At 42.4% G+C, this 12,586-nt stretch overlaps 1 protein-coding gene across 1 annotated transcript; it reads right to left on the bottom strand.

The window, feature by feature from the left end:
* Positions 1-9,144: 9,144 nt before the first annotated feature.
* On the bottom strand, positions 9,145-11,776 carry zic5 (zic family member 5 (odd-paired homolog, Drosophila)). The gene is made up of 2 exons (XM_028591735.1): positions 10,735-11,776; positions 9,145-9,581 (listed from the first exon to the last, which is right to left on the bottom strand). Exons 1-2 carry the CDS (start codon positions 11,774-11,776, stop codon positions 9,145-9,147), a joined length of 1,479 nt encoding a protein of 492 aa, XP_028447536.1.
* Positions 11,777-12,586: the final 810 nt, after the last annotated feature.

Raw genomic sequence — 12,586 nt, 5'->3', positions numbered from 1 at the left:
GTAAACATTTCGATTTAAAATTCCCACTGAAGCTCACAAAACAACAGCATTTTAAAACCCTTAAAATACAAGAAATGAAATTCCAACTGGCATGTAAAGTTGCGGTCTGTTTTTTTTTTTATTGGAATTGTCACAAATTCGTAATTAGAAAGCGTTTCTGAGGAAAAGGCGACATGGTTCCATAAAGCCCAAGCCGACATAACATATTGTAGGTGTTGCAAAATGACAGGTAATTGACATTAATCCGCTCTCTCTGAGACTCAGGGGGGATCTAAAGTAAATGGGGATACGGTTAATGAAGCACCACTTGCCCTTTGAATCTCGGTCACAGTGTGCAGCGGGGAAGTTTAGTGAAACTTCATTCGTCTAACATACTTTCCGTCCATGCATCATGAAATATGACGAAGAGATTATTATTATTACATGTCATTTAGATATACAGTATGGCAACGATTGCAAATGTTCGATTATTGGAGCGTTACAGTTCGAAAGAAACCAGCTCAGAGGAGGATTAGCTCATGAATAACTAACTTTTTAAGTGATGACTCAGTTTACTGCTCTGTTTATATGACATCTCATCCGCGTTATGAAATTGGTGCTTGCCTAACTGGCTCTAATAATGCGCCATTACCTATACCCTTTCGGTGTTCCTGCAACCACAAGGTTGTTATTATGCTTATTATAATTCATATTGGGAGTCTTCTCTATAGGAGCTGTGACAGACAGACAGAGGCCAGGTGGGAGAGGTAGACTTTGAGCGTAAGAAGTCGCACCTCTCCTCTCCATGCGCACGCCGCTCGATGCTACAGGGGCCTGCGTAATGAGGGCACCTATGGGGCCCTCCTGGATGGAGAGGTGTCCTGACCTCGCCACGGCCGGTCAGAATTGAAGCACCGACACCTGCGCGTCACCCCCCTCCCCCACCCCACCCCTTCCTCCTTCTGGCTCCCCCCGGGCACCGCCTGCCACAGCCCCCATCACTGAGAGTTCATACTCCGCGCACAACTTTTGACAACGATAATGATGTGCATGGTGATGCTGAAAATCCAAGCAGGGGCCGTAGTAGGGAAATAAGGACTCTCCGTGTTTGTGCAGGGGAGGGGCCGTTGCATCTCTCCTCAGGACCAATTCACTTCTGAACTGATGAATACATAATCTGCTGGCTGGTCTTCTCACAATCTAGACAGCAGTTATGTTCACATGTCTGCTATAAAATGTAACAAAAAAGTTAATAATTAAATAATGATAATATTAAAACTAAATACATTAGTTAATCAACACTGCATAATTATGTGTTAAATGCGCCTTGAGGGTTGCATCTTATGTTCTTAGATTTTGGGCAAACTATCAGTCATGTTAACAAAATATCGCCATCTCTCAAGGTTTAGTGTCACTAAGATGGATAAGCTTTGATAGTTTGTGAAATATACTGTCATTTACCATGGCAAGTGTCTAGGAAGGGCCAAAAGGTGCCCATCCCCAATGGAGCTGGCCTAATTATACAATTAGTCTTGTGATTGGGACAGTCCAGAGCTAAGTGTCCTGCGGGACAACCAGACACATTATGGCTGTCATCAGCATCTTCAGAGCAAGCAAAAGAGCTCAGCCTTATAAGTGCGCTGCCCAAGTCCGTAGATGAGGTGGAGGGTTGTGATGTCTTTGATTCAACATGTTTCACATTTCTGTTTCTTAAGGAAGAATTTCTTGAACACCAGTAAGGGCTAAACATCTTTTCTGCAGTATACAAAGCAAGGCAAGGGACGGGAAAGTGGATGGAGAGCTGTTTCCTGGACACCATTAATACCATAGGTCATCTTGGTATTCAATCATTTATGTCTTAAGCCTGATCTGGGGCCTCAGCGGACCAACCCTACATCTCTTTGAAGCAATCGGTCAGATGGAGACCCTCATATCTCAATCTCATTGCCTATCCAGCCATAAATCCTTTCTGGCTTATCCCTGGTCAGTTGAAAACATCCAGACACCACAATTTCTTCTGCTCATCCAGAGCCATATCTTTCATTTCCAAACCCAAGGCTGTTAAAGAGAATGGGTGTGAGGCTTGTGATGTTTGGCACCTCCATGAAGTCAGAGGGAGGTCCAGGCTCTGCATGGCTGAAGAGGCAGTGGTGCCTCCACACTGGATCCTTTACTGCTTGTGCATTGGCTTATCACATTGGATTAGAGCTCCTACAGTGAGACTAGAAGCTGAGGATGATTGGTAACCAACTTCACCAGTTTGCCCATGATGAACACAACTATGTGAAGATGTCCGTATAGGCGGAGCAGGAGTCAAACCCTTATCTGCTGTTGGCACAGATGACCGTTTGTCATTTCTTTTCTTTTTTTATTACCAAGACTGATTCTTGTCTGCTCATGTTCCCTTTCTCCTTACCTGGACATAACCCTCTTCCTTTTCTTCTATCTCCTTTCCCAGGATGCCCCCTCTCCCCAGCTGTGATTCCCTCACTCTAAATGCTGACCTTTTCTGCAATAAAACCAGATGCATTCAGGGCCCGCCATCTGATGTTGCAGTAGTGATAGTTCTGCACAAATCTGGTACTGATACCGATCTTCGCCCACAATGGAGAAGTGATGGTAAGAAAGAAAAAGCAAAGGAATGGGGGTGGATTAAAATTGTGGACTGGCACTGTGCTTTTAAAATCATTTTTGATCAATCATAGATAGGTTTTTGAGATATGTTAGGTTGGAATTGAAGGGGGATGCATGGATTTGAATTTGATTAGTGTGGTTCGTAGTGGTGAAAGTAATCCCTTACATATAAAGAAATCACCAGAGGCCTCAATCTGGTATTTTTGTCCCAAGTCAGTTTATAAGTGTCAGCATGTCGTCAATAACAACATGTGAAAATTATATATACTATATTATGGAGTGCAATGCAGTGTTTTAGTGCTCCTATCATACACATTTTAATTTGTCTCTGTACTAAATAAAAGCCTTAACAATACAAAATGCTTACTTTAAAATAGGTGAAACCAAGTTAGTCATACAGACTGTTCTTCATGTGCCAGAGATGAAGCTGTTTCTTTTAGTTCAGTCTAAAGTACCTCGTAAGCAGTATCATCCCTTGGCACAAATCAAAATATCCTACACTAAAAAGTCCATCTGCTTCTCTTTGATAGATATAGTTCAGCATTTCCCTCCACCCATCAGCCCCAGTTTCCAAGCACACTGAAGCCTACATCCTGCATTTAGAGGCTTTTAGGAAAGCCCTGTCATTCAATAAGAGACTACTGGGGCAGCATGCTCACGCTTATCTGCACTTTAGTGTCTATTTTCTGGCCGGTGGACTATATAAGGGCCAGGTAGCAGGGCCTGGCTCATGCGGTTGTCCGTGGACGACCTTGCTCTCCTCACCTACTGCCTTGGAGTGGCTCCCAGTCCTGGGATGGGGCTTTGGACCGGCACCAAGTCTCTACCCCCACAGATGTTACTGAGCCACCAGATATTATGTCAGTTTCTGAGTGATGTATCATGCTCTTCTGAATAACAGTGCATGACTGTAAAGTAGCCGTGCTACATGTGACAACAAAGAAAATCAGTAAAGTAACCCCATCCGAAAACTATTTAGTTAAAAAGATTTTCATTGTGGCTCTACGTGTGGTGAAATGATTTGCCATCTCACTGGGACATTTTCTTTTTTGAGAAGGAAATGGTTCTACTTTAAATATTACAATTAAATAATTATTTTTATGTCAGTAATATACTTTAAATAATTCAATTTGGCTCAGTAAATATTTGTTTTCAAAAATCACAGCATTTCTTAGTGCTATTGCAAATGTAGACATTTAAAGGCCAGCCTTATGGCACCTGCTATTGCAATTTTCCAAATAATTTGTCTTTCATTTTCTTTCTGATCAGTAAGGTATTTTCTGTTATCTTAAATTTAATTTTCACCCTTTTATGTCATTTCATTACTTTTACATTTAAAACACAAATGAATTCCAGCATGATCAATGAGTGCACATGTTTTTGAAGATATTTTGAAGAAACATATTCCAGTTATGCTTTGACTTGAAACATTCTATTTTTTTTGTTTAATTTAATACAATAATTGAAGGAAAAACTGTGAACTTTGAAATTAGGTCTCACAAACAGAGGAACAGTGCTCAGCTGTTGTGACTGCTGATATTCTATAGCTCAGTGCCACTTCGCTTGAGACGGGAGGTGAGAAACAACACTGTCAGAGCAAGAATACAGCAATTTGCTTCACAACACACAGCGTTCTCTGCAGGTTATGGTTGTATTTAATTGTAGAAGTTACTAAGACATAGGTTGCTCTCTCTCTCTCTCTCTCTCTCTTTCTCTCTCTCTCTCTCTCTCTCTCTCTCTCTCTCTCTCTCTCTCTCTCTATATATATATATATATATATATATATATATATATATATATAGTGTGTGTGTGCATATATATATATAGGCTAAACATATAAAGTTAAAAATACAAAAATCTTGATGTGCTCACTTGGTAATTGATTTAATGAAGTTCCTATGAAACTAAAACCAAGTACAGGTCAGTTGAGTAACCCCCCCTGGCGCGTCAGATGTTTAACTCCCGCAATCCTTTGGGAAAGACATCGGGGCTAATGGCTGAAACCACAGCTGCTGAAGTTGTTCTGGAGAGCAGCGACCTTCCCACTGCAGACGGCCGACAGTCGGAGTGTAAAACCGGACAAAGAATTTCGAGTTTTCCCCATGCAGCTCTCGCAGTCCATGAATCAGGGCTGGACGAGTCCTTCCCCAAAAAATATGCTACAGAAGTATCGAGTCGCTCCTGAACTTGGTGCCCAGTTGTCCCCTGCAGGCTAGATGGAGTGCATGGGCTGTAAAACCTTTACTTAGTGTTCGCAGAGCAGAAGAAAAGCAGAGACTGCTCGCGTGCTTCTTCTAGAAGAAAATAAAAGTCAGCTCCGAGGGAAGTCTCCAAGTTGAGTCTCGAGTTAACCGGGGAGAGGTGCGACGGCAGCTGGACCGTCTGCGATGTTTTCTGAATTGATCATGAAACTTAAGACAGTATCCAGGTAGGGAGCTTGGAAAAAAGTTGGCAAAATGCCTGGATAGCAAATACTGTATGTGGCCGTTAAATGTGGGTTTGTTAGAAAGAAGAGAATCTGAACAACGGAGACTTCACACTGTGAGAAAGTTTCGACTTGGGCAGGCAAACAGGTGTGTACTGCTGTGGCACAGACACACGTCCAATCTTATAGAACTGATTGGACAATAAATGTATTTATGAAGAAGAAGGAAAAAAACATTTCTGATCGTTACTTGACTTCACAGCAGTTTAACAGTGCACAGACTATTATTGTGTCACTAAATGAAAGCAGTCCAGTCTTGGGGATTTGTACAGTGTATTTAGAGGGAGAGGTGAAAAGCTGCAATAAAAAACCTGACCGGAATTTCTTAATTATCCACATTAGGCAACATAAAAATGAAGGGGACTGTTATTGGCAGGGCTTATTATTCAATACAGTGTTAATCTTATTGGACTTTAACTTTACTAAATGGGGACAAATATGTCAAACACACTCTACTCTCTCTCTCTCTCTCTCTCTCTCTCTACACACACACACACACGCTCTATTTCTTATTTCTAGGGGTTTTTACTTAAGTTTATCACCCAATTCTTATTATTCACTTGTCATATTTAGGAACTGAACGAAAACCACCAAAGCTGTCACAAGGTGCTGCTGTTCTGCTATATTTGATTTCTGTGGGGGGGGTGTGTGTTGCTGGTTGTATGATATTTCTTGTTCGAGAAATAGCCTAAAACCCAATGTTGAAAATAAAATAAAAATACCCCCCCCCCAAAAAAAGAAAAATGAATACTTTCCTGTCGCCGTCACAGTGCCGTCCCAGGCGCAGGTGCTCGGATCAAATGACGTGCTTTTTTTTTTTTTTTTAACCAGAGCCTCTTAACTTTTGTGACCAAAATGATCACTTCACAAGCCTTTTTCTTGCGCATTGTGGCAACAGCATTCAGGAGATGGATAATGCTTGTAAAGTCTGACAAGACGGCATTTGTTTTGGTTCTACGCTCGTCTGAGAAATTATCATTCAACCCCTTTAAAGGGCGCAATTGAGAAGCAGCGGCGTTTTCACTGCGACTTTTTGCTTTGTCCTTTCCAAAGTGGCGTCTGCATGTCTGACTCTGCCAGTTACTGATTTGCAGGCAGTATGTTAAGGTGGCCCATGTAAGTGATTTCCACGGGCATCCCACTAAAGGAGAACAAATCGCTGACAAAGGAGTGCCATTCCCATTCAGCAGCGTCGTTAGGACAACCAAAAAGTATTTCTCAGATAATAAGTTCTACATCAAAGCGTTTCTCACTGAAGGGTGACTGCTTCACTCCTTTTATTAAGTCTCCCTCCTTTTAATGCCGAAGGAACTGTCTCTGGTTATTTTTCATCGTGTTTATTTTGTAACATTCATTGAGCTCTTGTTTCCAAACAGGACATACAAGAGCAGGCTCCTCTTTGGGCCCTGAGCCCTATAAAAGTCCACGCACAAAACGAGAAGAGGCCCACAAGTGCTTATACTTTGAATGAAGCAGCAGATAAAGTGTTTTTAGAAATGCTTAGAGGACCGCTATAAAATTGATAAAGCCTCATTAATACAACTGAACAAACTTGCAGTTGTTGCCTTTGAAAAAAAAGCCTCCTAATGCTGCTGAAGGTTTTTTTTCCCCATTGGGCTGTAAAATGAGCTTAGTATTTGAGATTGGTCCCACTCCAGTGCTGATTAAGTGTTTTCATTTTATGACTACAATCCCAACATCCTCCAGGTTGACCTGAGTCAAGTGTCTTAATTGATGCAGCGTGGAAGCTGAGAATAATTTCCAATGCGTGTTTGTGTGTGTGTGTGTGTGTGTGTGTGTGTGTGTGTGTGTGTCTGTCTGTCTGTCTGTGTGTTTTCTAACAAGGTTTCAATTTGTATTTTGCTTCTTTTGGATTTATCCAAATCTTAGCAGGCAAATGTAACCAGGGTGTCTGCAGCTTGTGTGTCATCTACCTGCCAACGGTGCATTTGTGCTGACAAACATTTCTGGAGAGGGTGCATCCCGAGCTTTGATTATAGTTCATTTAGTGGCAGTTAGTGTTTTTCAACCAGACACATTCAAATGTGAGCGTCTCACTGCCCAATTGCAATAGAAATCCTAACGCACCATGAAGACTGTCAAAGCGGCCAGCCTTCCTCTCAGAAGCTGCAGCCTTTGAAGTGGTGCAGGACTCGCGTTGGTCAATGTCTAATTCTATAGACTGGACAGGCAACTCTTTGAAAGTGAGATTGTGCGTTTTAATGGAGAAAATAAGAGGGGGAACTTGTTTTATACACTCTATACCAGGCCTTGCTTATTGTCAGATTTCTTTTATCTTTTATTTTCTCCATGAATGATTCATGCCTCGGCTGCTTTGTGCTGTCGCGCCTTTCAGAGGTAGCGCCATCAGGGGGCTATAAGTTTTTCCCATTAGCTCAGTGATTAGTTTATACCAGCTTTCTTGGCCCATTGGGCCTTTTTCTGAGATAACAGTGAATATTTTATAGAAATGTCTGGTTAGAAAGTGAACACGTCTAACTGACTCTTATTTACATTTCACAGTAAAAAGGTAATTATTTGACAATAAATGCACAGCTTCCTAAAATAAATTTTTACATAAAGTCCAGCTGACTTTATGTGTAACCAGTCCATTCATACACTGTAATTCTCTAATTTCCAAAACTCATATTAATCAAATTCACTCATTCATCATAATCATTTCACACTTGTTAATTATTTACTGTATATGTCTTGTTTTTTTATTATTATTTTTTAGCATGAAACTTATATTGCAAATTTAATTTTGAACATCAAAGATCTGCACAATAGCTGATTCATCTCTTTTTTTTATCCATCATGTCCAACGGCACCATGCACCTCAAAGAGAAAGACAGATCACTACAAAAGGCATGCGAGAAAGGGACTTTTCACATTACACAGCCTATTCAAGTAAATGTTTTTTCTTTTACAGAACAAAAAAAAAAGTGAACAGAAAAGTAACATGAAATTGAGAAAGAGAAAAACAAAAAAAAACATCAGCAGGGTACTATGCATCACCAAAACTGATATTATTATTCTTTGGTGTTCCTGTAATTCCAGTACAACATTGATACCAGTAAATAAATTACAATGTACAAAACAAAATTTTTTTTTTGTAATTAAAACTACACAACATTCACAAGCATCAGTACAATTACATATATACAAATCCTACAGGGCCAAAGCCTGTCAGTGTAGACATTTAGGGTCTTAAGGGACTTTACTCTTTAACGAGCATAACACTTGTGTATTTTGCATAAAATATAGTCTTAAATAGTTCTTAAATATTACAAAATTCATCCAAACACATGTATTGTATAAATCTGAAAAGGTAAATGAGAACCCTTAAGACACTCACATGTTTGCCTCCTTTTTTTTTTTTTTTTCCTTAATGGTTTATCAAAGTTTGTACCACATCTTAAAGAAATCACATGAAATAAAAAAAGCCTCATATTCTAGATTCGGTCCATACACATTTGTTGCCATTTGTGGGGTTACAAGCAGTACCATTCTTTTTCCATAAATGTCTGGAATATGACAGTGATTGATAGCAGGCGAGTTATTAAACTGCAATGGGGTGATGGGAGGTCACATGAAATATGTCATTTCAGCACACCAGTTGAGTCTTAAGCCATGTTAATTAAACCTTGAATATTTATTTTTCTTTGGGGGCGGGGAGAAAGTTCTATTAAAAAATTAGCTCACTTTAGAATGGTTGGTCCTTTCAAATAAGAAGCAAGGGTTTTTTAACATTTCATTTTAATTCTAATGTCGGTGTCAAATGTTTTATTTTGACAGTTTTGGTCTGCATTTTAAGAAAGGTCAGGGGTCACCTTCAGATAAATTCTTCCTCAGGTAGTTAAGCCGGCACTGCATCCACGAATAATAGTGAATTATCTGCATTGAGCACAGTCGTTTAATAATACTACAGTGAAAATAACTGATCAATATCCCAAGCGCACGGGCCAGCATGGATCTACACACAGAGTCACGTTAACGGGTCGACTAGATGACAAGTTGGACAGTCAGTGGTTGTAAACGGGGCGTCAGAGCATTGTCCTCGGGTCTGAATTTCTGAAAGAGTCCTCGTCTGAATCTGACGTTGGCACATCGCTGGAGGGGGTGTGGAGGTGGTTGGGTCCTCCGCTCCCCTGGCACACGTACCACTCGTTTAGGTTGGTGACCTGAGGGGAGAGGTTCGCGGAGCGGTTCCTGTGCGGCTCGGAGTTGGGTGAAAGAGGGTCTCCGAGTGGATTTGTGGAGGAAATGTAGCTGACGTTGGTGGAAGGGGGCGGCGGGGACTTGCAGTGCACTTTCATGTGCTTCCGCAGCGAGCTCGGGTGTGTGTAGGATTTGTCACAGCCACGGACTTTGCAGTAGTAAGGCTTGTCGCTGGTGTGGACGTGAGAGTGCTTCTTCCGGTCGCTGCTGTTGGCGAATTTTCTGTCACAGCCGTCAAACTCGCACTTGAAAGGTTTTTCTCCTGGGATAAATGAGAAACAGATGCAGTCAGTGTCATGTGCAAGAATGCCTTCAAAAACTGCCATGGAAAAGTCTCCATGAAGGGTGTTTACATTGTACACACATCACAAGGCTAGAGCTGAACATTATTTCCCCATAGATTCTAGCAGCCTTTACTTCTCCACTGGGGCTTCGTCTTCACTAGAGCTTATCCACTAAACATACTACAGTCACTACTACACACCCACTTGTTCAGAGCATTTCCCTGTGTTAACACGTGTAACATGCCTTTAGGCCTTCAGGTTACATGTATGTGTGGTATGCGGGGAGAGGGGGGGCTCAGGAGACCACCAGGTGCCGTTTATATACCGTAGTGTCTGCCACTCTTAAATGAGAAACATACATTTTTAATGATAGCCTGCATAGTGCATATATATATATATATATATATATATATATATATATATATATATATGTAAAATTGTGGCTTGGAGGGCAGTGTGCGTTTTGGAAATGATAAGCAATAAGAAGATGTAACTTGGACCTCAGTCTGTGTCATGACGTCAGATTTTAACGTTGTGGAAAGTTGGCCTGCTAAAACTCACTGCTTTGAACTTTCAGCACGGTGCAACTCGGACCAACAATTAACCACGACGCAGTTGTTTTGGTTGGGCAGTATATCCGGATAGATTTTCTTTCTCGATAGACGGTAGTGCAGAGGTTATATACGTGCTCCTATAGCTACTCCTGGTGGTTAACAGTAACCCCAATAAATAAATATGGCACGTTACGGTATCGTATACCATGTACATCACTCGTCGATATATAGCTTTTGCGTAAACGTCCTACGCCTGAGGATAATTACATTTGCGCGTGTTCCAGCGCTTTCCTGTATGTAGGCTACGTAAGCACGTTTTACAAATCATATGCCCTAATCCTCTCACGCCTACTGCAGGCGTCTCTGCGAGTACAAACGTTTATATTTAAGAAAGGAAATGAAACACTCACTGTGCCAATGCGTCACTGAATGCAACTTTTTTTTGCTCGCTTGTGTGCGCAATTACGCACGGTCGCACTGTCCGTGAATAACAACACAAGGTCTCCCTTGCATAAATTCTAACGATCTCTAACGATCAAGTGCTATTTTTTCAGATTACACAATTAGAAGTACTGACCTGTGTGAGTCCTCTTGTGAATCTTTAAATTCTCCGATCGAGCGAAGACTTTTCCACAACCCGGGAAAGGACACGGGAAGGGCTTTTCTCCCGTATGAACTCGGATGTGATTTATCAGTTTGTACTTCGCTTTGAAAGCCTTTCCTTCCCGTGGACATTCCTCCCAAAAACAGACGTGGGAGCTCTGCTCCGGTCCCCCGACATGCTCCACCGTGACGTGGTTGACCAGTTCGTGCATGGTGCTGTAAGTTTTAGAGCAGGGCTTTTTTTGACTTTGCTCCTGGTCAATCCATTTGCAGATTAGCTCTTGCTTTATGGGCTGCCGCATGTATCTTAAAAACGCCCCCGCCGCTCCGTGAGGAGCAGAAGCGATGTTCACATTGAGGTTCATGGAGTTGTAGCTGTGGAGAGAAGAGGGTCCATAGTGCTCTGGCCTGTGCCCGAAGTGCTCTGGCCTGCCGTAGATGTCCCCCGGTATACCCAGGCGCATCTGCCCATTGAGGGCATGGTGGTGGGCACCTGGGGACGCCTGGTCGTGAAGTCCAGTAAAAAGTGAATGGGCCCCACTTTCCGCGTGCCCATAAGCACCTGTTGGGGAGATGAACATGCCATGGTGATGAGGGGAGGAGGCGGAACTATGCTGGTCGCCAAGTGCATGCATAGCAGAGGCTGAGAGTTCTCTCCTGAGGATGAAGTCCCTGCTGCTTGAGTAGCCTGAGTGGGGGTGAGCCACGGGGAAACCAACTGTGGTCTGAGCAGAAGTGAAAGATGCCGCGGTCTGGGCTTCGTGATGGCTCTGAATGTGCTGAGATGGGCTAAGTTTGAGAGCATTTGTCTGTGCCATGTGCTCTGGTCCAAATGGAGTGAGTGCCACTCCGGGGTCGTTGCCCAGCTCCCCAGGGTGGAGGTGGGCATGGTGGGAGAGAGGGTGATGCCCCCCTAGCCCCGGGAAGCCTGTCATATTCTGATGAGGAAGGGGTTGAGTCGCTGCCAAATCCGCTAATCTTATCGCCGGATTCCTCTTGCTTAAAGGGGGTTCCATAACTACACTGACAAGTCCATCCGCACTCACCGCAATTGCTTTTCACCACACCACGCTCTCTAAAACATTAGGAAAATATGTATATAAGGGTTCTATAAGTTCTTTTGTCCGGCTTCTAACTCTGCTTGCTCCTTTTCCCACTCTGTCCTCAAGCGATTGGCAGAACATACAACAGTTGGAGGACACAGTGGGGAATACAGTTTAGAAATGGCACTGCGGGTATTGGACGGATTTCGGTGACTGGCAGTTAGGAGAACGAAGCGATTGGCTGTCGTTCAGCGCAGGGGCTCAGCAGGGTTCCGCCCCCTCACTCTCTTTATCGCTGTTGACTCCAAAAAGTTGTACTCACAAAGTTACCAGCAGATCTGTTTGTGCGGCTTTCTGTTTACTGGTCCTGGCGCATTTGGATGACCGAAATGCCAGTTTGTGTGACAAATACAGCCTAGTTCATCCCTGGTAAAGTGTCTTACTATCGATTTTATGTCGCCATTGAAAAAAAAAAAGAGAGAGAGAGAGAGAGAGAGAGAGAGAGAGAGAGAGAGAAAGCCCGCTGGTGGATGGATGGATGTGGCCAGTGTAATGTGTCAAGAGGACAACAGTGATGGCGCAAAGTTTATTTATTTGGAATTGGACATTTTAGTTATCAAGAAAGATTTCGAAAACATGCAGCTCCTGAGACTTATTATTAAAATATTTAATGGAAAGGGAACACCTGTGGAAAGGCATTGCATTGCCAAACCATTTTACTGAGAAATAAAATACCGTAAAATGATGATTAGAAAATAAAATAAAACATCAGAGAGATAAGTT

The sequence above is a fragment of the Perca flavescens genome, chromosome 11, assembly GCF_004354835.1.
Source record: "Perca flavescens isolate YP-PL-M2 chromosome 11, PFLA_1.0, whole genome shotgun sequence".
Classification (NCBI taxonomy): domain Eukaryota; kingdom Metazoa; phylum Chordata; class Actinopteri; order Perciformes; family Percidae; genus Perca; species Perca flavescens.
This window is presented reverse-complemented; position numbering and strand designations above follow the sequence as displayed.

Coding starts and splice junctions, on each gene's coding strand:
- zic5 (XM_028591735.1), bottom strand. CDS start 11,776: ATGGAACCCCCTTTAAGCAAGAGGAATCCGGCGATAAGATTAGCGGAT. Junction 9,582..10,734: donor TCACAAGAGGACTCACACAG/GTCAGTACTTCT, acceptor CATTTATCCCAG/GAGAAAAACCTTTCAAGTGC.